At 37.6% G+C, this 25,529-nt stretch overlaps 1 protein-coding gene across 1 annotated transcript in view; it reads left to right on the top strand.

Moving 5' to 3' along the window:
- RNF216 (ring finger protein 216) overlaps positions 1–25,529 on the top strand; it is a 201,513-nt gene that overhangs the window by 38,721 nt on the left and 137,263 nt on the right. The window contains exon 2 of the mRNA XM_043964404.1: positions 19,542–19,679. Within this exon, the coding sequence (XP_043820339.1) occupies positions 19,613–19,679 (67 nt within the window). The 5' untranslated portion in view covers positions 19,542–19,612. The remainder of the gene's footprint in view (positions 1–19,541; positions 19,680–25,529) is intronic.

Below are 25,529 nucleotides of genomic sequence, written 5' to 3' on the forward strand. Positions count from 1 at the left end.
AGGCAGTTGGGAAAGAGCCAGTAGATAATGAAAGGACTGAAGATTAGAAAGTATGTGGGGAGGAAGGACTTGAGGGATGTGAACCTAGGAGGCAGTCTGAGAGGGGAAGAGATGGGATCAAAGGTCCTGTACTTGATTGATTTGGCCTTGGTAAGGAGAAGTCTTTTTAAAAATACTTTTTAATATTGTTTTTTTTTAAATCATAAAGTATTTTATTGTTTCCAGTTACCTGTAAAGGATAGTTTTCAACATTTGTTTTTTCATTAAATTTTTAGCTCCAACTTTTTCTTCCTCTTTCTCTTCCCTCCCCTTCCCCAAGAAGAAAGCAAATCAGATATAGGTTATCAGTCACATTAAACAATTTCTGAATTAGTCCAGTTGTGAAAGAACAAAGAAAAAAAACCTCAGAAAAGAAAAAAAAAGTAGAAACAGTATGTTCATCTGCATTCAGAATACACCAGGGTCTTTTTCTGTTTAGAATTTTATTTTCAAAATATATGTAAAACAAATTTTGACAATTTAAAAAACTTTGTGTTCCAAACTTCTATCTCCCTCCCTCCCTTTCACCCCCTACCTCCAAGAACTCAAGCAATTCATATAAGTTATACATGAGTAGTTATGGAAAACATCCCCACATTAGCTAGGTTGTGAGAGAAACAGACAAAACCCAAAACTTCAGATTAAGGAATTGTCAGAAAAAATGTGTTTCAATCTGTTTTCAGATAGCACCAGTTCTTTCTCTGTAGATGGATTGCAATTTTCATAAGTCCTTCAGGGTTATATTGGATCATGGCTGCTGAAAATAACCATGTGCTTCCCAGCAGATCATCTTACACCACTGCTGTTATTTTGTATACAGTACATTTCAACTCTGCTTCAGTTCATGTAGGTGTTTCGAGGTTTTTCTGATAGCATCCTGTTCATCATAACTTTTATATAGTACCTTAAACTTGACAAAGAATTTTTCTCACAACAGCCCAGCAAATTAGGTACATACATTTTGCCATTATAGTCAATCATCATTTCCCTCCATCCTTCTCCCTTCCCATGATATTTACTGTATTTTCTATCTTCTTTTACCCTATCCTCCTCAAAAGTGTTTTACTTCCTTACTGTTCCCTCCCCCTCTCTACCCCTCCCTTCTTTCACCCTTCCTTCCTTATCCTCTTTTCCTCCTATTTAGGAGTTTTAATACTTTTATTTAAACCTACTTTAGGGTTTAAATAGATTACTCTTCCTAATTGGGTATGAATGTTATTCCCTCCTTGAGCCCACTCTGATTCTATGTTCTAAAATTTTCTTCCTCCCTCTCATTCTCAACCCTCCCTATGAATCAAGCAATTCAGTGTGTCATACTTGTGCAGTACAGCTCTCACCTTCCTCTAAAGTGTTTTTGCTTTTTACTGCTCCCTCCCTCAATCTGCCCTACCCTCCCTTCCCCTCTCTTTCCCCCCACCCTTATCTCCTTCCCCTCCCATTTTTCCTCAGGGCAAAAATATATTACTATACCACTTGAGTATGTATGTTATTCCCTCTTTGAGCAATTCCTGATTGATAGTAAGGTTCATTCACTTCTCCCTCTTCCCCCTCTCCTCCACAAGCCTCTTTTTCTTGTTTCATTTATGTGAACTACTCTCCCAGTCCACCTCTCCCCTTCCCTCCCCCCAGTCTATTCCTCCTTCCCCTCAACCCTATTTTATAAAGGATATCCATCATGGGTTAGCTAGTTGGCACAGTAGACTAAGCACCAGTCTCCTGGACCAAGGAGACCCTGAACTCAATCCCACCCAGACATAAGACACCCCATCCTGTTTGTCCCCAAAGAACACAGGATAAAGGAAAAAAAAATGCTTTACAGATAACATCCCTTCATATTCAGTTCAGACCTGTGGCCTCTGTGTATTCTTTACCCAGAAAGTTCTTATGAGTTCAAAGTATTATCTTTCCATGTAGGAATGTAACCAGTTTAATCTTTTAATATCCCTCATGATTTCTTTTTCCTGTTTTACCTTTTTATGCTTCTCTGGGGTCTTGTATTTGAAAGTCAAATTTTCTATTCAGTTATCAGTCTTTTATCACAAATGTTGAAAGTTCCCTTTTTCATTGAAGTCCCATTTTTTCCCTGAAAATTATACTTGTTTTTCCTGGGTATGTGATTCTTGGTTGTAATCCCAGTTCTTTTGCCCTCTGGAATATATTCCACACCTCTGGTCCTTTAATGAAGATAATTGCTAGATCTTGTTTATCCTTATTGTAGCTTCACAGTATTTGAATACCTTTTTTCTAGCTGCTTGCAGTATTTTCTCCTGACCTGGGAACTCTGGAATTTGGCTATAATATTCCTGGAGGTTTTCCTTTTGGATCTATTTCAGGAGGTGATTGGTAGATTCTTTCAATTTCTATTTTTCTTTTGCTTGTAGGAATATCAGGGCAATTTCCCCTGACAATCTCTTGGAAGACACTGTCTAAAACTTATTTTGGTCATGGTTTTCAGGTAGTCCAGTGATTTTCAAATTATCTCTCTGGGTCTATTTTCGGGTCAGCTGTTTTTCCAAGTAGATATTCATATTGCCCTCTATTTTTTTATTCATTTGGATTTTGCTTTACTGTTGTCTTGGTTTCTCATAAAGTCACTAGCTTCCATTTGTTCAGTCCTAATTCTTAGGCAATAATTTTCTTCAGAGAGCTTTTTTGTCTCCTTTTCCATTTGCCCTTTTCAAGCTGTTGACTTTTTTCTCATGACTCTCCTGCATTGCTCTCATTTCTCTTTTCATTCTTTCCTCTACCTCTCTAAATCTATCCTCCTATTTTCTCTTTAAAGTCCCTTTTGAGCATTTCCATGGCGTAAGACCAATTTATCATTTTCTTGGATGTAGGGGCCCTGAGGTTGCTCTTCCTCTTCCAGGGTGCACCTTGATCTTTCTTGTCACTAAGAAACTCTCCCCAACCTGGACCTCCTGCCGCTCAGGATTTCTTCCTGGTTCCCTGCTGGGGTGGGATAGCTGAATTCCTTGCTTAGATCCCGCAGATACCTCTGTATTCCCTGCAGACACCTCTATATTCTCTGCCACCACCCCCCTCCCCCCCCACCAGCCGTTCAGCCCTCTCACCCCTCTCACCAGACCTAAGCTCAGTTCCAGAAGATGCTGGTGCTGCAGCTGATTCCGAGGCTTGGGTGTTAGTTCCTCTTGTGCAGAGTGTCTGGGGTCTGTTGGCGTAATTATAGGCATTCGACTCTGCTCGCATCCCATTATGGCCCCCTTTAATCTGGAAAATAATCTCATTACATCTTTTTGTGGGTTTTGCAGCTCCAGGGCTTGTTTTATTGCTGTTTGGGGGGTAATTGTTTCAGGATCTCTGTGCCTTTAATGTCTTTCCTCCACCATTTTGGCTCTGCCCTCCCACAGTTCTTTTTTTCTGGATGTGGAGAACAGAGTTCTTTGGAATTGTGTTGGTTCATTGTATTGCTGAGAAGAGCTAAGTCTGTCACAGTTGATCATCACACACTGTTGCTGTTACTGTGTACAGTGTTTCTCTGAGAACTAAGTCTTCATCAGAGACTGCAGTAAAAGAGAAAATTAAGAACTATGTTACATGGTAGAGAGGAGAAGAATGAAGAGTTTCCAATCATGGCGTTCTGTTTCTATAAAGTATGAGGCAAGTCTCCTATGAGGGGAAAGGTTGAGATAGGAGGTTTAAAGAAAGAGAAACGTTTTAAAACAGCTTTTATGGGAATGAGAGGGAGAACTGGTTTGGGTATATTGAGATTAGATAGTATACATATACATGTATAGTAGATAGTCTAGTCAGCAGCATGCAAATGGGAATGGAGGAGAAGATAATGGGAGTTATGGGTTTGGCAAACATTGAGAAGTGTCTATATCTTTTTCTAGTCATACATCTTTGTGATGACAACTTTATGCTGCTGCTCTGCACAATTCTTTTTTTTTCTTTCTTTTTTTTTTTTTTTTTGGTGAGGCATTTGGGGTTAAGTGACTTGCCCAGGGTCACACAGCTAGTACGTCTTAAGTGTCTGAGGCTGGATTTGAACTCAGGTCCTCTTGAATCCAGGGCCGGTGCTCTATCCATTGTGCCACCTAGCTGCCCTGCACAATTCTTTGTAGGTTATATATCTCAGCTTATTCATGCCTACCATATGTGTGTCTCTATTTTTCTTAGGGTATCCTGTAAACTTTAATTCTTTGGAACCTTGTATTCCATAACTTATAGCCTTATAGCATCACTGGGAAAATATCAGTGGCTCTTTGTTTCTGGGGGAAGCTTGAGATCACCAAAATAATCACACAGTTTCCCCAAAGCAATCTTGTCTTCTCTCTTTGTCCTATTCTTTTCTGGGCCCACTTCATTGTCCACATGCACTATATATTCCTGATAAAGATAGACACCACTATGGGTTATTCATTCATCTGTATAACCTAGTCTGGAAATGGGCTTATTAATTTGCTTGATTTTCCCTGTGTGTTTAGGCTGAACTCTTTTGATTAATAATGAATTGTACTTGGGAGACTCTGAAGTGTTCGGTGTTTGATGCACTTGGTAATGTCATACCCAAGCAATAGCATCTGACAGTTCTTACCATCTGTAGGGAATCCCTCTCTGATTTGACCTGTCTACCAGATGTAGGATCATTTGTTTAGAATTCAGCTAGGTCAGCTCCATTACTTTACAGATAAGGAGATTTAGGTCCAAAAAATGGAAATTAGTTGACTACATAGGAGCAATATGTGGCAGAAACAAAACTCAGGCCCAGGTTCTCTGACTTCATACACTGCATAGACACTTTTGGTGTTTTTTGGTATACAGCTTACTGTTTCATTCCATTCTTTATATTAATAATTAGAGGGTCATTGAATATCTGTTAAATGCATGGTAAACACCTCATGTGAGAAAAGGCTTTAAGTTGGTGTTTTCTTTTGTTCTTTGAATTTACATTATTGTAGTCATTATATATTCCTGATCTTCTTTATTTTGCTATTAGTTCATAATGTCTTCCCATGTTTGCTTGTATTCATTGCCTTTTATAGTACAGTAATAATGTGTTATAAATATATCACTAAGGTGGTATTTTGATATTTAAAAATCAGGTGTTGTCTTTTTTTTTTTTTTTTTTTAGTGAGGCAGTTGGGGTTAAGTGACTTGCCCAGGGTCACACAGCTAGTAAGTGTTAAGTGTCTGAGGCCATATTTGAACTCAGGTACTCCTGACTCCAAGGCCGGTGTTCTATCCACTGCACCATCTAGCTGCCCCAGGTGTCTTTTTATAGACAAGCAATAAGTATACTGGAACCCCCTATATCTCTATGCCTTTCTGTCACTTGTATGATTGTAAAAAAGATGTGCTCTGCAAAATATACATAAATTATTCTTTTTTTTTTTCTGGATAGTGAGGGTTAAGTGACTCACTCAGGGTCACACAAACTAGTAAGTATCAAAGTGTCTGAGGTTGGATTTGAACTCAGGTCCTCCTGAATCCAGGGCCAGTGCTTTATCTACTGCACTGCTTAGCTGCCCTCTACATAAATTATTCTTGTAAAGATTTTATAGAGACAGAAATATGGACATTAGTTGTTAAAGATATGTTCTTGCTCTTTTTGGTTAGTAAATAGTGATTTCCACTCCCCCCTCCCATTCTCTCCCCATTTCTCTGGTATCTTGAAACTCAACCCTCTTAATTCCCTTATAATTATGTTGGCTCTAGCGTGGAATTCTTCTTTGTATATAACTTGATCTAGCCATCTGTTCTTCCCGTCATTATTCAGCACCATTTAATCAAGGACAGTGATGTTTGATTTTTGCATTTTTTTTGTATTTTTTTTTCTGGGGCAATTGGGGGTTAAATGACTTGCCCAGGGTCACACAGCTAGTAAGTGTCAAGTGTCTGAGACCAGACTTGAACTCAGGTCCTCCTGAATCCAGGGCCGGTGCTCTATCCACTGGGCCGCCTAGCTGCCCCCAAGTGATGTTTGATTTTTAATATGGTGGCTCCCTTTGCATTGATAGAAAGTTTGTACAAAGATATTTTCATATATTTTCTAGTTTCTATCCTTTTATTGTTTTGACATAAATATCATGTTTTATTCCTCTATAACTTAGTGGATAGTCTTTGACAGGAGTTGTGAATCAAAAGTTCATCACTTTGCTGCCAACCTGATGGTGAGGCTGTCTGGATTTAGCTGGGTGGTCCTTAGGTAACAGACATAGTCCATCAAGGGGCCTTTTTCCTACTTAGTAGAATTGCCAGAGCTTGTTGCTCTGCTGACATAGCTTTTGAGAACTATAGTGTTACTGTTTTACTGTGTTGAAACACCAACATAGTACTTTAGTGGCAGAAGCAGGTGGTCAGCAGTGTCAGAGGCTTCAGAGTCATCAAGAACATGACTCAAAAAAGACCAGAAAAAGACTAAAAAAAAAAGGACATTGAACTTTGAAGTGGTATTTCCAGTAGAATGTTAGGGGCAGAAACCATGTTTCATGGTGTTGAAGAAGAGAGTGAATTGTGAGGGAAGTGTAGACGTTTTTAAGAAGTTAGGTAGTGAAGGGGGATAGAGATGGTAGCTTGAATGGGGTAGAACATTTAAGTGAAGGCTTTTAAAAACTTCAGAACCTAACCATTTCCTTCCTTTTAGATTTTAGATTTAGAGCAGGAAGGAATTTTAGAAGTAATTTTACCCAGCACCTTGGTTTTACATATGAGGAAATTGAGATGAAGTGACTCATCCAAAGGCATCATAGTTAGAATAGTAAGTAGCAGATGTAGGATTGAAACCCAGTTCATCTGATTCCAAATCCAATGCCATATCTATTACTCCATTACGTAGCAAATCAGCAGATTTGTTGTTGTGAGGTACTGTAGCGGGGAGGGGAGGGGACCAAAGGAAAAGGTAAAAAGCTTAGCCTTAGGAAGAAAATAGGGTTCCTTCTTCAATAGAGGTAAGAGGAAGTATTGCAGTGCTCCCCCATTTGGTGTGTCAGCTTCCATTCTCTTCCCTCTCGAATCCATCCTACACATAACTCCCAGATTATCTTCCTTAATCACAGGTCTGACTGTGTCTCTGCCCTACTCAGAAAGCTTCAATAGAATGCATTACTATACTGTTCTAGGGGGTATATAAATACAAAGAACGGAAACAATTCCTTACAAGTGGCCTAAATTTTAATGGAAGAGAACAGCAAATATGTATATAAATACACATAGAAGAAATAGAAAGAAAACACGCACACACACACACACAGAAATACAAAGTAAATACCAGGTATTTAAAGAGGAAGAACATTAATTAAGAGTTAGGGTCATCAGCAAAGAATTCCTCTTGCAAGTGGTCTTTGCACCGGATCTTTAAAGAAGAGAGGGATTCTGCTAGGTGGAGTTGAGGAGGAAAAGTATTTTCGTAAAAGGGGATGGCCAGTGCAAAGCCAGGAGGATAGGAGATAAAGTCCAGTTTGTGAGGAACGAAGGGGTGGCCAGCTTCGCTAGAGGCAAGCACAATGAAGCTGGAAATACAGGTTAGGGTCAGTTTAAGGAGGGCTTTAAAAGCCACATGGAGGAGTTTATCTTTGATCCTGAAGGTGATAGATAGTTGTTGGTATTGATTTTATTGATCTATCAGAGCAATATTCTTATCATATAGATGAATAACCAGTCATTTCCTGTCATTTAAGATATAATTAATTTGATTGTCTTTGTTATTCATTCATGCCATGCCTACTTCCATGAAGAAAGTATTCATATATAAATGCAACTCTTCTGTAGAGTACTCTTTTATTTAATAAATTTGAACTGTATTTTCCAATGTATTTTTTGCCATCCTTTCCTGTGTTCACCTTTGTGTTGATGTAATTGAGTATTACAGTATTGATTTAATTTTGGAGAGTATTGTTTTTGAAGTTTTTTGTATAGTTTCTCTGCCCTCTTATTCAGTGAGACAGATATTGGTGCATGGTGTAAATTTCCACAGTGGTCATTTTTCAGTTGTTCATCGTAATGACTCCAAGTGTGATCTGGTGTCACACAAAATATTTCTTTTTTTGTTTTTGTTTTTAAATAAAAGTATTTTATTATTTTCCAGTTACATATAGAGATAGTTTTCAACACAAAATATTTCTTGTTGATTTTGTACACAAAATAAAAACTAGCTTCACTATGCTTCAATCCTGTCTTGTCAGCCGTGGCCGACTTGCCATCTATCTTTTTTTTGGCAAAGAAGTGTTAATCTTTCTATATCCACCTTTTAGTGATGACCATTTTGTTTTTATTAATATTGCATGGGTTTTTGTTATACTTTTCAAATCCATTAGAAATCATTTTTACATTTCTAATAGGGCACATTAGTGCTAGAATTGTATAGATGTAATTTGCCTTAAAAATTTTTTCCCCCATTCAGCTTTGATTTTAGGATGCCAGGAAGTCTTTTAACATTCAGCCACAGTTCTCTTTTTTTATATCTCTGTACTTTAATGTGTCTCAGGAAGAAACCAAGTTATTTGTAGATATTTCCTTTGTCTCTTGGTTGGAGTCAGGCTTGAAGACTTAAATCTCAGTGCTTTCTTTGCATATGTGAAGAATTTACATTTATTGAGGCTAAATACCATTTTGATATCAGTGGAGAAAGATTTAATAAGATGGAAGAGCTGCCTGTGAGGGAAAACAATCCTCTTCTCAATAATTCTTGGGAACTCAGCAACAATGTGACAAAGGCTCATTTATTTCCTTCTCGCAAGAAAGAGGCACCCTAGTGTGCAGCTAGTGGGTGCCAAGAATTGGGGCTCACAGGCCCTGTTTTAAACCCTAGTCGCTAATGCGAATGGACCCTCCCCTTTCTCATCATTGGTCTGATTACTCAAGGGTTACAATCTATGCGCAAAAACTAGCTAATTAGAGCACAGTATTCCCATCCCTAATCTGTTTTTCCTTATATGGACACAACTCAGGAGTGGACATTATTGAGACCAACTCGGTGCTCCTTGAACCATGTGATTTTGTTAGCCAGAGGGGGAGGATGGGATCTGTTGTTTACACTATATTCCAGTCTTTTAATAGAATAAGCCATAGGTGCAGAACTGTCTTAGCTTTGTAAACTACAGGCAGAATAAATGTCATATCAGTTTGGGACAGTTTGTTCAGTAAGTACCAATTTATAATTTTATCCCCTTATGTTTATTTATAAAAATATCTCCTTCTGTCACACCTTTTTTGCTACTCAGCCTATATGTTCTGTCATTTATAAATTTTTCTTACAAAAAACATATAATTGGCCAAAATGTGGAGTAATTACTTATGATCTCAATTATGAGTAATAAATATTAAATATTTTCTGTTGAGAAAGTGCAATCAGAACTTGTCTTCATTTATTTAGAATTTTATTTTCCTCCAATTACATGTAAAAACAATTTTTAATGTCCATTTTTAAAACTTTGTGCTCCAAATTCTCTTCCTTCCTCCCTCCCCCATCCTCTTAAGAAGGCAAGCCATTCAATGTAAGTTATATATATGTACTCAGCAAAACATTTCCATATTAGTCAGGTTGTGAAAGAAAACAGACCAAAAAACCCCAAGAAAAATAAACTAAAAAAATTATGCTTCAATTTGTATACTGACACCAGTTCTTTCTTTGGAGATGGATCACATTTTTCAGCATAAGTCCTTGAGAGTGGGCAGGTAGGTGGCCCAGTGGATAAAGCACCCGTCCTGGATTCGGGGGACCTGAATTCAAATCCAGCCTCACTTGACACTTACTAGCTGTGTGATCCTGGGCAAATCACTTAACCCTCATTGCCTGCCCCCCCCCCCCAAAAAAAAACACCTCCTTGAGTTGTCTTGGATCATTGTATTGCTGAGAATAGCAAAGTCGTTCACAGCTGATCATCTTACAATATCGCTGTTACTTTGTATACAGTACATTTCACTTTGCATCAGCTCATGTAAGTCTTTCCAGGTTTTTCTGAGAGCATTCTAATCATCATTTATAGCTTAGTAGTGTTCCATCATAATCACATCCCACAATTTGTTCAGCCATTCCCCAGTTGATGGGCATCCCCTCAATTTAGAATAATTTGCACCAAAAAAGAGCTGCCATAATTATGTTTATTATCTCTTTTTGGATACGGACCTAGCAGTGGCATTACTCAGAGTATGCATGGTTTCCTAGCCCTTTGGCCATAGTTCCAAATTGCTCTATAGAATGTTTGAATCAGTTTATAACTCCACTAACAGTGCATTAATGTCTCATTTTCCCCATATCCCCTACAACATTTGTCATTTTCCTCTGCTGTCCTATTATCCAAACCAGTACATATGAGGTACTACCCCAGAATTGTTTTTTGACTTGGATTTTTGTAATCAATAGTGAGTTAGAGCATTTTTAAAATATGACTATAGGTAGCTTTGATTATTTCATCTGAAAATTGTTCATATCTTTTGATCATTTGTCAGTTGGGGATGGCTCTTATTTTAATTTGATTCCATTCTCTATATGTTTGAAAAATGAGGCCTTTATCAGACAAACTTGCTTCAAATTTTTTTTCAGTTACTATTGCTATTTCTCCCCATCCTATTGCCTCCCCATGACATTTACTCTATTCTCTATTTCCTTTCAGCCTGCCCCACCTCAAAAGTATTTGGTTTGGGCAGCTAAGTGGTGTAGTAGATAAAGCACTAGCCCTGGATTCAGGAGGACCTGAGATAAAATCTAGCCTCAGACACTTGATGCTTACTAGCTGTGTGACCCTGGGCAAGTCACTTAACCTTCATTGCCCTGCCCCCCCCCCCCAAGTTTGAATTTTGTTTACCTCCCATGATGTAACTGTTGTGTTATGTCTTTTTTACTTGATCTAACTTGTGTTTCATTATGTTGGACATGTGACTGTATAGGTGACTAGACATTTTCTATATCCTCTTTTGGGTGGAAGGAAGGGGAGATGAGATGCCTCTTTCGTCTCTGATTTACTCATTTTTAAGCCTCTAGTAAAGTGCTTAATATTGAATTGTTACTTTTGTTCTTTGGGATTCTTTGATTTCTTATATTACTTTAACCATTTAACTTTTGCTTTCTATTGCAGATGAAGAGAATCTAGAATTTTGAAATACTTCTTTTTTCCAGATATATTTACCCATTTAAAAAAATTCCCTTTTGGTTATCTTTATTGGGCAATGTGGTATTGAAATTTTCTATTTTGGATGAAGATGTAATCTTACAGTTCCTTTCTCCAGATCTTCTATAGCTCTCTTAGGTGTCTTCTACTATAGCATTACTGTTTGTTACCTAGCTTGTGGATTTTTGCCATCCATTTCCTTATTTGGATTAAATTGCTACAGTTTGCATGAAGTGAGGACTTGAAGACCTCAGTGTCTTCAATTAGGTTTTTTGTTTGTTTGTTTGTTTGGTGAGGCAATTGGGGTTAAGTGACTTGCCCAGGGTCACACAGCTAGTAAGTGTCAAGTGTGTGAGGCTGGATTTGAACTCAGGACCTCCTGAATCCAGGGCCAGTGCTTTATCCACTGCGCCACCTAGCTGCCCCCTACATGTCTTGTCTTAATGATGTTTCTTGTACATACTTCATTGGCAGTATGTTGTCATCTTATTAAGTAGGCTTGGTGCCCTTCAGTCACCAGCAATTTTGATTGTCTTGGTGTAGTGGATTCTCTTGTTTGTAGCTGTTATAACTTTTTGAATTTTTTATCAGTGAGAAACTTGGGATCATTAAAAGTAATGAAGGATTTCTTGGGGCAGCAGGGCGGCGCAGTGGATAAAGCACCGGCCCTGGAGTCAGGAGTACCTGAGTTCAAATCCAGCCTCACACACTTGACACTTACTAGCTGTGTGACCCTGGGCAAGTCACTTAACCCCAATTGCCTCACTAAAACAAAACAAAACAAAACAACAACAACAAAAAAGTAATGAAGGATTTCCCAAATGTAATCAAGCCCAAATACCTTTCATTATCTTAGAGGTTATAGGTTCTGTCCAGGAGACAAGACGGCAGATTATCTATCCAACCACGTCATAATCTGGACAATGTGCATTTTTATTCATATTGCCTTTGTGTTGTGAATGATCAGGTCAGTACTGTTACAGTGCCTGTGGATCTCATTTTCCTCATTAAGCTCCAGCTGTGTACCTGTGCTGGAATGCAAATACAATCATTAGACAATTCTTGGCCTCCAAGAACTTCTCTTTCACTAGAGAGATGCAAAGCACATGAGCCTATTGTTGCTCAGCCCCTCTTTCCATGAAAACCTGAGCCCCGACTTTAGGAAAAAGCCAGACTTCAGTATTAGGTGGTAAAAAGTGAAGAGATTCTAAATGTTGATTCAATTGAATGAAGCCATGTTGTTGACCACAGGAGAAGAAAGTATTCTCTAGGTGTAATGCCCAGCAAGGATTCCACAGAGGAGAACAGAGCCTGGGGAGGAGTAGGGGCTGATCTAGATATGGCTAAAAGGGAGAGAGGTACCAGGAACAAAGGATTTTTGCCTGGGTAAACTGTGGTTATTAACATCATAGATTAGGGCAGGGCTTCTTAAATCTTTTCTGCTCCCGACCTCTTTTTGCCTGAGAAATTTTACACGGCCTTGGCTATGTGGATATATAAAATAGGTATACGTAATCTTTTACTGTTGCCAAATTTTTTGTGTGACCCCCATATGGGGTCATGAGCCACAGTTTAAGAAGCTAGGGATTAGGGATGTAGGAAATTAAGGTTTGCTAGCCACTTGCCAAAGAGAGTAACTAGATAGGCAGAAGTTCGTATCAGTAAGCCTGTTGTTCGGCCATGTCTGACTCTTCATGACCCTCCATGGCAGAGATACTGTAGTGGTTTGCCATTTCCCTCTCCAGTTCATTTTACAGATGAGGAAACTGAAGCGAAGTAATTTGCCCACAGTCACACAGCTAGGGAGTTCATATTTGAACTCAGGTCTTCCTGATTCCAGGTCCTGCACTCTGTCCACTGAGCCACCTTCCTGGAACAGTCCATACAATGCCATCTTTTTTCCAATGTTTGTTGAACTTTTATTTCACTGCTTGCTTGTTTTTTCTTTATTATAAGAGCCTCTGGGAGAAAGGAGGGAAAGAAATATGGTGGGAACAGTAGGTGCTACAAATGAAAAATATCAATAAAAATTTATTTTACAAAACTTCACTGCAATAGCAACTTTTGAAAGAAGTCTAAATGGCAAGTCAGTGTAAATTTACCAGGATCTATGATACATAAAATAAATAATAATCACTTACCCCAAAATCTAGTAGGCCATTTGTAAACCTACATTTATTTAGTGCCTTCTCTGTGCTAGATACTCTGCTAGACAAAAATGATAGAGATAGAGCATTTATTAAATAAGGGCCCTAGTGGGCAGCTAGGCACATTGGACCTGGCCCTGGAGTTGGGAAGACCAATTTGAATTGGACTCAAAGCTGGAGAAGGAAATGGCAAAGCACTCCAATATCTTTTCTAAGAAAACCCCAAAAAGGAGTCATGAAGAGTCCTATACATCACTGAAAAATGACTAAAACAACAACACTGATGTAAACAAAGGAGACTGACTGTCCTTGCCCTTAAGGAGTTTATAGTCTATTGGGAGAAGATCTCATTTTTGAAAGTACTGGAAAGGGGCGGGAAGGTACAGATGACCTACATGTGAAATGGAGGGTCTGAATCTGTTGTAAGATCAGTTGCAAGTCTACCTATGAAAGAGTTTACATCCTCAGGAAGATAGCAAGCCCTGTATAAGTATTTATAAAATACAGATAAGATAATTTCACTGGAGAGACTCTAGCAGGGGAGGGAAAAGTCATGTGTAAGTATTTACAAAATACAGGCAAGATAATTTCACTTGTGAGTTACTAGAAGTTAAAGGGAAGGAAAATTCTCAAGAGGCAGTTTTGAATTGAACTTTGAAGGAAATTAGGGATTTTAAGAGGCTAAAGAAAGGATGGAGTACATTCCAGACATATGCAATAAATCCTTCCAAAGGTTCTAAATAGAATATTTGGAGTGATTGTGTCAGGAAAGATCTAATAGTATGTAGAAGATACAGAAAATATGACTGGAAAAGAATAGGAAAGATAGTATTTTGGAGTGGGATCTGAATAATAGGCTGAAGTCTCGCTGTGTTATTTAAAGTTTTTTTTGTAGAACTCACTGCCTCTAACGTAAAGACATTATAATAACATCCTTTTGGTCATAATTTCATGTAATATGATTTACAAATTTTTCACAAATGCAGGGTGGAATCTACATGATACTACTTTATGCTGTGTAGAAAGTAGAATATAATCATTCTAGCATCTTTTGAAAGTGAAATAACATCAGATCTGTGTCAGAAGAGATGGAAGTAAACTTTGATACAAAAAAATTGAAGGCAGACTGAAATTTGTTATAGTTACATGCCACAATACTCCTGGGTAGAAAAAACTTGGAATCAATAATATAGAAATTTTATAGAAATTGATTTATTTATTAATTTTTATTAATTATTTATGAATAAGATTTTAGTGATTTGAACACACTGTCTGAAGAATTGTATTTAGAAAAAGGTCTTTTTTTTCTAATGTGACTCATTCTAGAATTTTTGTTTAACTTTCAAGAGTGAAATTACAATTCCTTTAGGTATGTAAGGTGGTAAATTTAACATAAGTTAAAACCAGTTTCTTAAGTTTGAAAATTCATTATTCAGATTATCTTGTCAGAGCTGAATATTGTAAAGGTTGTTTTGCAGTTAAAAGCCTTAAATAAGTGCAAGTTTAAATAACTTTGAAATTTGGACAAGGAAGGACAGTTGATTTGTGTGGTGCTTGTGTTTTATAAATTCACTTCAAACACTGAATAAGCAAACACTGAACTCTTGTTCCCTGCGAAAATACAGGGTTAGGTTCCTGTAGGCCTTTGGTCACAACATTTACTTTAGCACTTTCCAGGATGGCCTCATGTATAGTTTGGGGAATTTCCTCTTACCTTTTTCTGGATAAACTTTGTTGATTCTTTAACATTGAACTCATGGCCAACAAAACACAAAGCTTATCTAACATTTATTTTCTCTGTGAGGCACATCACAGCCTTCTTGCACTTAGGAATACTAGATGGCACTTCACTGTACTTGGGCGCCATTTTAAGCAGTGAAATCACCAATATAAAACAGAAACGTGGGAAAAGATGGCACTAAATAGACTGAAAAGGACACATAATATGAGAGTGGAAACAAGAAGGTGGCAGTGTGACCTTCAACCTCAGGAGGACAGCTTAAATTTTTTGCTGCTCTGTGTATGTCCACAAATGACCAGGAAAGCTTTGCAAGTATTGATTTTAGGGTTAAAAATAAAACAATAAATTTTATTAGTAAATGGGTGAACCACAAATAATGAGTATGGATTGTAGCATTTGTATTGTTCTAATATAAACCTAGCATTCTTCTAGGAAAGGGAGTTGCATTGGGGGAACAAGTATTTATTAAGCACTTGTTATGTGCCATGCACTATGCTAAGTGCTTTACAAATATTACCTCATTTATTCTTCACAAACATTATTATCCTTAATTTACATTTTAGGAAAATGAGGAAAACAGGAGTGTCTGACACTGCATTTAAACTCATATCTTCCTGACTCCAGGCCCAGTCCACTGTACTACCTAGTGGCCAGTATTGATGGAAATTAAAATTTTAAGTCACTTAATCCTTAGAAAATTACTTTATGGGATTCAGGATTTTATAAAATGTATTTTCAAGACAATAGCTTGAGGATTCAGTAAGTATTTGCAAGATATGAAGCAATTCAACTATGAGATAGATCAAATACTTCAAAAATTAAATCTTTTTAGTATCTCATTTCTGTCCTTGGCCCCTGAAAAGTTAAATTGTTCATTTTGCTAGTTGTGTCTCATCTCTTCCTCATGTTGAAGCTTAGAGAAATGGAAATATTTAGAGTACACACTTTTTTCTTTAGTTCAACATGAATTCACAGGTTGCTTTTGTTTATAGTGAAACACTGGTAAAGGTAATTAGGGGGCAGCTAGGTGGCCCAGTGGATAAAGCATTGGCCCTGGATTCAGGAGGATCTGAGTTCAAATACGGCCTCAGATACTTGACACATACTAGCTGTGTGACCCTGGGCAAGTCTCTTAACCCTCATTTTCCCACCAGGAAAAAAAAAAGGTGATTAGGATATCCTCTACTCACAGAAAAAGATTCATTTTTGTTTTAGTGTTCACAGGGCCAAAGATGGCCACTTCCTCCTTCATTGTCCCACTTCTTCCGCCTTTTTGGTTCTCTGATTGCCGCCATGTTTTTCAGATGCTTTTGAATTTATAAAATCTACCAGTCATACTATTTTAAACATAATTTTGTCTTGGGTTTTTGCTAAGGTTTTCTTAGGTTGCTGACAGTTGGGATTGCTCATTGAGCATATTTTCCTTTGTCTTCCTGTGATTCAAAAATAAATATTTTCTTTCTTTTCATTGTTCCAGAATAAGCATGGCAAATAAGCTACTCAAGGCTGAGGATAACTGATGAATTTTTTAATAAATTTATTCGCCTTCACAAGAAGTCAATAACAAAAGAAACAAATCCTATCTGTAGAATGGTGCAAACATACTTTTTCTACATTATGTATTATATTTGTATCCATCACTGTTTCCATTACTTTGTACTGTATGCATTACTTTTTCTTTTTCTTTTTCTTTTTTTTTTTTTGCGGGGCAATGGGGGTTAAGTGACTTGCTCAGGGTCACACATCTAGCAAGTGTTAAGTGTCTGAGGCCGGATTTGAACTCAGGTACTCCTGAATCCAGGGCCGGTGCTTTATCCACTGTACCACCTAGCCGCCACCTGTATGCATTACTTTTTAAACACTTTTTCATTTTTGTATATACTTGGCCATTTTTTTCCATGTTTATTTTTCAGGAAATATCTTCTGCTAAAATCTTAGATATGGGGCAGCTAGTTGGCTCAGTGGATAGAGCACCAGCCCTGGAGTCAGGAGGACCTGAGTTCAAATCCAGACTCAGATACAACACTTACTAGCTGTGTGACCCTAGGCAAGTCATTTAACCCCAAGTGCCTCACCCCCCCCCTCCCAAATCTTAGATTAACGCATTATTTTCAGGAACTGTTTTCTATTAAAATCTTAGACTAATGCCTTCTTGTGGTATAGAGCAAATCCTGGCGAGCACAAGCTTTGGCAGGTCTTGCCCAGCCACAAAGCTTTCCTCGGGCCCCTGGGGACAGAGGAGAGTCTGTTTTAGGAAAGTCAGTTTAGCCAAGGCTGAAGAGGTCAATCACCAGGTAGCCAGTATGCCATTATCAGTCACAAGAACCCCCAGCAACCACCTCCTTAAGCTGAATAACATGAACTGTGTTGGTAGAGAGGTAGGGCCCACATGAGAAAATTAGAGTGCCTTCATGCACAGAAGCAATGGTAATGTAATACTCCATTACATTAAAGTCTCTAGTTATCCCTGCTTTCACCCAGTCATTGGACATTAAAGGTTGGAGTTTGCCTATTATTAGATGTGCAGCTATAAGCATCTTTGTATAAATGAGATTTTTTTCTTTTGAATTATTTCCTTGGGAAGTATTCCCAGTGGTGGGATCACTAGGTCATTGTTATGCATTGCCAAGAACAGCTGATAATGTTTCAGTATTATTGGTTAAATGCCAGCAGTGTTTGGTCCATCTTAAGAAAAGAACTAGAAGAGAAACACATTTGGGAGTTGGAGATTGGAAATGGGGACTACTGTGTGGGAATTGGAGCAGATTTCAAGTAACATGCATTTATTATTAAGTGCTTACCAGGCACTGAGCTAAACACTGGGGATACCGAGAAAGGCAAAACTCGTCTCTGCCCTCTAAGATGAGGGTAACCACATGTAAATAACAAGGTATAAGATAGCAACACATAGATATAGAGATAGAGATATATCTCTATCTCTATCTATATATAAATAGAGAGATGGCAATGAGGCAAAAGTTCATTTTTAAAAGGTGGGATATAATCCATCATAGATTGGGAAGGCCAGACCAGAATGTTGTGTTTGAGGAATAAACAAGTAGCCATTTAATGCATGAGAGGAGTAAATTGTAAAAAGCCAGGAAAAGGAGGAAAGGGACAGATCGTGAGGAGCTGTTTTAAAAAAGGTTGGGGGAAGAGATTGGGGTAGGGATTAACTGTAATAATTTGAAAGGAATTTAAGGCTTAAAATCAGGATGATTTCTAAGATTCTTTCCATCCTTGAAGTCCTGTGATTTCAGTATCAGATTGCCATGGGTCTCAGCAGTTGCATTGCTTTAACTGGTACAGCAGTGATATTTTTATTTTTAGCATAATGCTAATTTGAAAAGTGGTGAACTTGGTTCAGGGAACAGTGGGGAAATACTTGGGGTTTTTGTCCTAGTCCCTTCTTGAACTTGAGAGAGATACCCCCATAGATGGCCCAGGAAATACTCTGTCCAGGTATGCTCCTAGAGGATCTTATAAGGCCCCTTTCTGGAGCCTAGTTACCTTAATTTGGTTTCGAAATTGGGAATCAGTGCTCTATAATTATGTACACTAGTCTTTCTGTCTTTTTTTTCTTCTGTTTTGTTTTTCTTTCCTTAAAGACTAAAAATTTCTCTTAAATTTTGGGGCTGGTTCCCATTTAAGTGCTGACTTAAATGCATATGGAGTGTAGCATTTTATCGGGGACAATGGGCTAGTAAGGGTTGTGGGAGTTGGGGAGAAAGAGTGGGATGTTTTTGTGACGATTAAAAACATTTCTAGAGACAAAGTTTTTGGGTAAATTGTAATCAGTTTTATCAGTCATGGCCAACATAAGATTGACAAAAAAGGCTCCTTAATCCTCTCATTCCGTCAAAGGAACCCATGGCTACTTTTTATGTTTATATGCCTTTGGACAAGAGATGTTCCATTAAACAGCAATCCCTAATTGGTTAACAGTTTAATTAGAGGTGGACTTTACAAAGGAAAGTGGGTTTACTCCAATAAGTAAAGTCACTCTTGGATAGAGAGATTATCCCTATACCCAAACCACCCCCAGCCTTGGGCAGTTTAGACAAAAGAATATGTCTCCATCTAAGCTTAACATTAGAGATTCCTTTTAAGGTTGGGTGGGTTCAGCTAGAGAAGTTTAGCCCAGCCTTAAGAGACAGATCTTAAAATCAGGCTAGAGAAAAGGAGTAACCCTGAATCTCCCCAAATCATTAGTTAATAATAATTATTTCTCTCACTTTCGACTTCTCATTTCTTATTTAGAATTTATTTAATATTCTATTTTTTCCCAAAATACATGTAAAAATACATTTTAACATTGATTTTTTAAAAACTTTGTGTTCCAAATTCTCTTCCTCCCTCCCTCCTCATTTCCCCCTTAAGAACTTAAGCAATTCAGTATAAGTTATACATGTGTAACTTCTCATTTCTTACAAGCTGATACTCTTCATTAAAAGATTTTGAGAATCATTAATGCCTGAGATATTACCTGGGATGAGTCAAAATTGAAGACACTAAGTGTTCTTTCTCCTTTGCCTTATTTTCCAGGTTCCTCTGAGCACTTCATTTCGATACTTAGGTACTAGCTCGTACATATATGTGCAAATCTGTGTTTTAAAATGGCAGAGGGAGGTGGCAATGAAGAGGTGATTCACTTAAACAGCTTTCATGGTCACAGAGGGAAAGGTAAGTTATTTGGCTTCTTACTATTTTTCTTTCCCTTCTATTTTTCTTTAGCCTAACATTCTATTACCAGAGATTTATTGTTAACCATTTTGTCACAGTTAGAACTTAGAGAATTGATAAATAGAGCACTAATAGAGTTTTTGAAAAGCAGTAGCCTTCATCCTTAAAGAGTTTTCAGACTAGATTGTTAATGGCATATGGCAGTGAATCACTTGATCTATGTCCCAAAGAAAGACAAAAAAAAGGAAATGTGAATGTGGACGAAGTAGACTCAGATGAAGAATTAAGGGCAAAGGATAGGATTAACAGGAATAAAAATAACAACAACAAAGTTTTATTGGAATTTAGGGTTTACAAAGAACTTTTCTTATAAAACTACAAGGCAGATGGTAAAAGTGTTTTAATCCCTGTTTTAAAGCTGAAACAACAGGAAGGTGAGTTGATTTATCCAAGGTCAGATGGCCAGTAAATGTCAGAAGCTAGTGAAAAGATACTCTGTTAAGGAAGTGCTAGAAAGTGCTGGGATAAACACCTTATTCAGGCCTTTTCATTGTATTGTTTACTTAACAAAGTATGGGGGCAGCTAGGTGGTACAGTGGATAGAGCACTGGCCCTGGATTCAGGAGGACGTGAGTTCAAATCCAGCCTCAGACACTTGATACTTACTAGCTGTGTGACCCTGGGCAAGTCACTTAACCCCAATTGCCTCACCAAAAAACAAAAAAACACCAAAGTATCAGTTGAGGAATTTTTCTTTGGGGGAAAAATTTAGTTTGGATTTATAATGAAGTACATTATTAGTATTTGCTCTACAAAAATTTATGACCAACTTTTTTGGAAAGTATATAGGCATTTAAAAAACTAATAACAATAGTTTATATAAATATACATGAACTTTTACTGACTTTTACTGTTAAATCATAATTTTAAACCTGAAGAAATAATCTGTGCTTGTGAATAGGAAAGAATACTGAATTTACTCATTTTATTGCCCATATAAACATTCTGTGAGGAGGGGTAATGGGTTTTTTCCAGGTGTATTTTGTGCATATATCTCTTACTGTTTTTTGTTCTTTGTTAATTTTACAAACATTTCAAATTTTGCAAGGTGTAAAAAAGACCAGTTGAAAAAAAAAAGATTTTAGTTTTTCATTAGTATTCTAAAGTGGTTCCAAAAATGTATTTGAAAAGTTTTAATATACTAAATTTTTGTTGTGACTTGTACTTAGTTCCCAAATTTTCAAGACATGTCATCACTCAAATTACACAATAGTGTTTGGGGTGAAGTCTTTAGGATTGTGACTTTTAGACTTACTGACATTTTTAGAAACTTTTTTCATAAAATCATGTTGGAATAGAATCATAGAATGTCTATTTTTTTAAATGTTCACCACAGACTAGCTTCTACTCATTTTTCTAGCCTTATTTCACATAACCCCCTAAATTCCAGGTAAAATGCACCCTGTTGAGCCTCTCAGAATTCATATATGCTTGCTCATGCTCGAACTTTCGCTCTTGTTCTCTAGCTCTCTCTCTGGGGTGCTCCTTCCCCCTTCATAGGTACTGGGAATACTTCCCATCCGAAGTTTGTCCTCACTACCCTAGGGTAGTGAAGCATTTCCTCCCCCATATCTGCTTAGTAAGTCTCTCTTTCCCCAAATTAACATTGTATTTATTGATCTGGTTACTCCCAAGTGGAATGTAAGCTCCTTTAAGGCAAGAATTATTTCATTTTTATCTTTGTATTCCTAGAACCTGACACCCTGTACTTGTTTGAGCTTGTCTGTTTATCTGCTTATCTGTCCAGACAGGTGCAGATCTGCTACTACAGTAGTGTTAGAGGGCTGCTTTGGGTAGTGAGAGGTTTAGTTTTTAACCCTAGGGTCACACAATTAATTAGTATAAGTCTGAAGTTGGATTTGAACCTAGTTCTTCCTTTCTGAGGAACTCTCTGGAAGTTATATAACTTTTGTTAGCATTAATAGTTCTCATGAAATACCATATCTACATGTAACACTCAAATCTAGCATTTATGGTAACCTGCTACCTTGAGTACCATGAAGGCATGGATCATGTCTTAATTGTCTATCCCTTAACTCTTAGCACTGTGCTTTGAATGAATATTTAATTGAATAAACCATTATTAAATACAATGTCTGTGTGTGAGTCCTTTTTGAAATACTTTGAATAAATGTCAGCAAGTTCACAACTCTTTAAAATTGTATGCTATGGGGGCAGCTAGGTGGCGCAGTGGATAGAGCACAGGTCCTGGATTCCGGAGGACCTGAGTTCAAATCCGGCCTGAGATACTTAACACTTACCAGCTAAGTGACCCTGGGCAAGTCATTTAACCCCAATTGCCTCACCAAAAAAAAAAAAAAATTTGTTTGCTATGGATTTAATTGAGTCAAGTGTTCAAGGAATGAGGGCTAAATTGCAGTTTAGTAAATAGGAAAGGGTTAGGAGTATTGCCAACCTCCACAGGATATTAGAACATAGTATTTCTTAGCAGGAATAAATTGACAAAGGTCAGTGTATTTCTTTAACCAGGAAAAAAAAGGTATTAAAGATAAAACCCATGGTATCTGAGACGTTATGATAGGGATGATGTTCAAGGTTGTGCAGATGGCTAGTAAGTGGTAGATTGATCCAGCTAAGGCTTCCTGAACAAAGTCAGGCCACTCAACTTCCCCACCGCTACTATAGCTAATAGCAGAAATTTGTACCAGACTGAATAATGATTTTTTTCTTTTCTTTTCTTTTCTTTTTTTTTTTTGGTGAGGCAATTGGGGTTAAGTGACTTGCCCAAGGTCACACAGCTAGTAAGTGTTAAGTGTCTGCACCCGGATTTGAACTCAGGTACTCCCGAATCCAGGGCCGGTGCTTTATCCACTGTGCCATCTAGCTGCCCTGAATAATGATTTTTTAAAAAATGCCATCGAAGACTCTAGGGCAAATGACTTTTTGCACCCAAGAAATACAAAAAAAAGTTAACCAGGGGAAAGGGAATCACCAGTAAAAAGCCCAGAACTTCCCAGAAGGACCAGAGAAGGGCCAGGAACATTAGTAGCCTATAGGGATCTCTCACCAAATTAGATGAGAAAGTGATAAAACTAACCCAAAAAATGGACTCCTTGGAAACCAGAGTAGACCAAACAAATTATTCCTTGAGACAATTAAAAATATTAGAATAATAGCAAATCATTGAAAAAATAGGACAAAATATGATATCTAATATCATAAACAACTGACCTGAGAAACAGGTCAAGGAGAGATAATTTAAGAATCCCTGGACTCTCTGCAACTAGACACTCATTCTGATCACCGCCTGAAAGGATCTCCAAATTGAAAACATTCAGGAATGGCACATACACATATACACAGGTATAAAAATAAACTCAACAGAAAAACAAGAAGGGACAGGGGAAGTGGGATATTAAAAGGGAAAACAATGCTGGGGAGGTAATAGTCCTAAGCAAGACAAACTTTTTCATCCTAAAAAAAGGAATTAAAAGGAAAAAAGCAAAGCACTAGCATCTAAGGAGGTGTACCCATTGATTGAGGAATAGAAGTTATACACATGAAGTCATGCAAAACATTTCCACATTAGTCAGGTTGTGAAAGAAAACAAACAAAAAAACTTTAGAAAGAGAAACTAACAAAAAAAAATTATACTTCAATCTGTTTTCAGATACCATCAGTTCTTTCTCTGTAGATGGATTGCATTTTTCATGAGTCCTTCTGATAGCACCCTCCTCATCATTTCTTATAGCATCCTAATCCTAATCCATCCTAATCTCATCCCAAAATTTGTTCAGCCTTTCTCCAGTGGATGGGCATCATGCCAATTTTGAATTCAACTTTTTTTTTTTAATCCCTTTTAGGATACCAACCTAGTAGTGGTATGGCTAGGTCAAAGAGTATGCATGGTTTTATAGTCCATTGGCCATAATTCCAAATTGCTCTACAGAATGTTTGAATCAGTTTACAAATTTACCAAGAGTGTATTAATACCTCATTTTCCCCATATCCTCCACAACATTTGTCATTTTACTCTGCTGTCCTATTATCCAATTCTGTAGGTTTAAGGTAGTGCCCAGAATTGTTTTGACCTGAATCTCTCCAGTCAGTAGTGAGTTAGAACATTTTTTCATATGGCTATAGGTGGCTTTGATTATTTCATTTGAAAACTTCATGTCTTTTGATCGTCTATCAATTGGGGAATGGCTCTCTTTTTAACAAATTTGACTCAGTTCTCTATGTGTTTGAGCCACAGTCAGGATAACACAAGATCTAGCAGCTTCTCTACATTAAAGGATCGGAGGGCATGAAATATGATATTCCGGAGGGCAAAGGAACTGGGATTACAACCAAGAATCACCTAGCAACCAAGAATCACCAGCAAAACTGAGTATAATCTTTCAGGGGGAAAAGTGGGAATTCAATGAAAGAGAGGACTTTCAGGCATTCGTGATGAACTGAATAGAAAATTTGACTTTCAAATACAAGACCCTAGAGAAGCATAAAAAGGTAAACAGGAAAAAGAAATCATGAGGGATATTAAAAGGTTGAACTGTTTACATTCCTATATGGGAAGATGATTCTTCTAACTCATAAGAACTTTCTCATTATTAGTGCAGCTGAATGGAGTATACTTAGACAGAGGGCACAGGTGTGAGTTGAATATAAGGGGGTGATATTTTGAGCATTTTTTTATGGGGTATTTGAGGTTGGGTGACTTACCTAGGTTCATGTAGCTAGTTAGTGTCAGGTGTCTGAGGCTGTATTTGGGCTCAGGTCCTCCTGGGTCCAGGGCTGGTGCTTTGTCCACTGTACCATCTACCTGCCCCATGTTGATAGCTTTAAAAAAATAAAATTAAGTGGGGAGAGGAGTGCATTGGGAGAAAGGGAAAAGGAGAGGTGGAATCGGGTAAAGTATCTCATATAAAAGAAGCAGAAAAAGCATATGGAGTGGAGAGGAACATGGGGGAGGTGCAGGAGAGTGAGTGAGCCTTGCTTTTACTCTCATCAGAATTGACTCATAGAGGGAATAACATACACACTCAACTGGGTATAGTGATATATCTTGTCATGTGGGAAAGTAGGAGGGGAAGGGGATGGGGGGGAGGGGTGAAGGAAAGGAAGGCAGATTTGGGGAGGGAGCAGTCAGAAGCAAAACACTTTTGAGGAGGGATAGGGTGGAAGAAGATAGAAAATAGAATAAATATTAAAGGGAGGGAATAGGATGGAGGGTAATACAGTTAGCAGTAGTAACTGCAAAAAACAATTGGAGCATCATGTCTCAATAAAAAAATCTTCAAAACACTTAAGGTGGCAGACTCAAAGTGCAGAAAGATACCAGTTTTTGGATATGACCACTATGTAGATTCTTTTTACTTGATAAAGCATACTTATTACAAGGATATTTGGGTGTGTTTTTTCCTCTTAAATGCCCAGAAAAGGAAAAAAGTAAGGACATGCAAACAGTACTTTTGAAAGTACTGTGTGCAAATTGTTATTAAAGAAAATGAAATGGAGAATAATGGTTTTAAATACTTAATGAATGCTTTGCAATCTGGTTTATGTGTGGAAATGTTATTTGTGTTTAAATTAAAAGCAAATTAGTAAAAATATTTTAAAAAGTAGTAGAGCAGGGGCAGCTAGGTGGCGCAGTGGATAGAGCACTGGCCCTGGATTCAGGAGTACCTGAATTCAAATCCAGCCTCAGACACTTGACACTTACTAGCTGTGTGACCTTGGGCAAGTCACTTAACCCTTATTGCCCAACCCCTGAAAAAAACCAAAACCAAACCAAAACAACAACAATAAAATAAAATAAAAAGTAGTAAA

Source organism: Dromiciops gliroides, chromosome 1 (assembly GCF_019393635.1).
Source record: "Dromiciops gliroides isolate mDroGli1 chromosome 1, mDroGli1.pri, whole genome shotgun sequence".
Taxonomy (NCBI): Eukaryota; Metazoa; Chordata; class Mammalia; order Microbiotheria; family Microbiotheriidae; genus Dromiciops; species Dromiciops gliroides.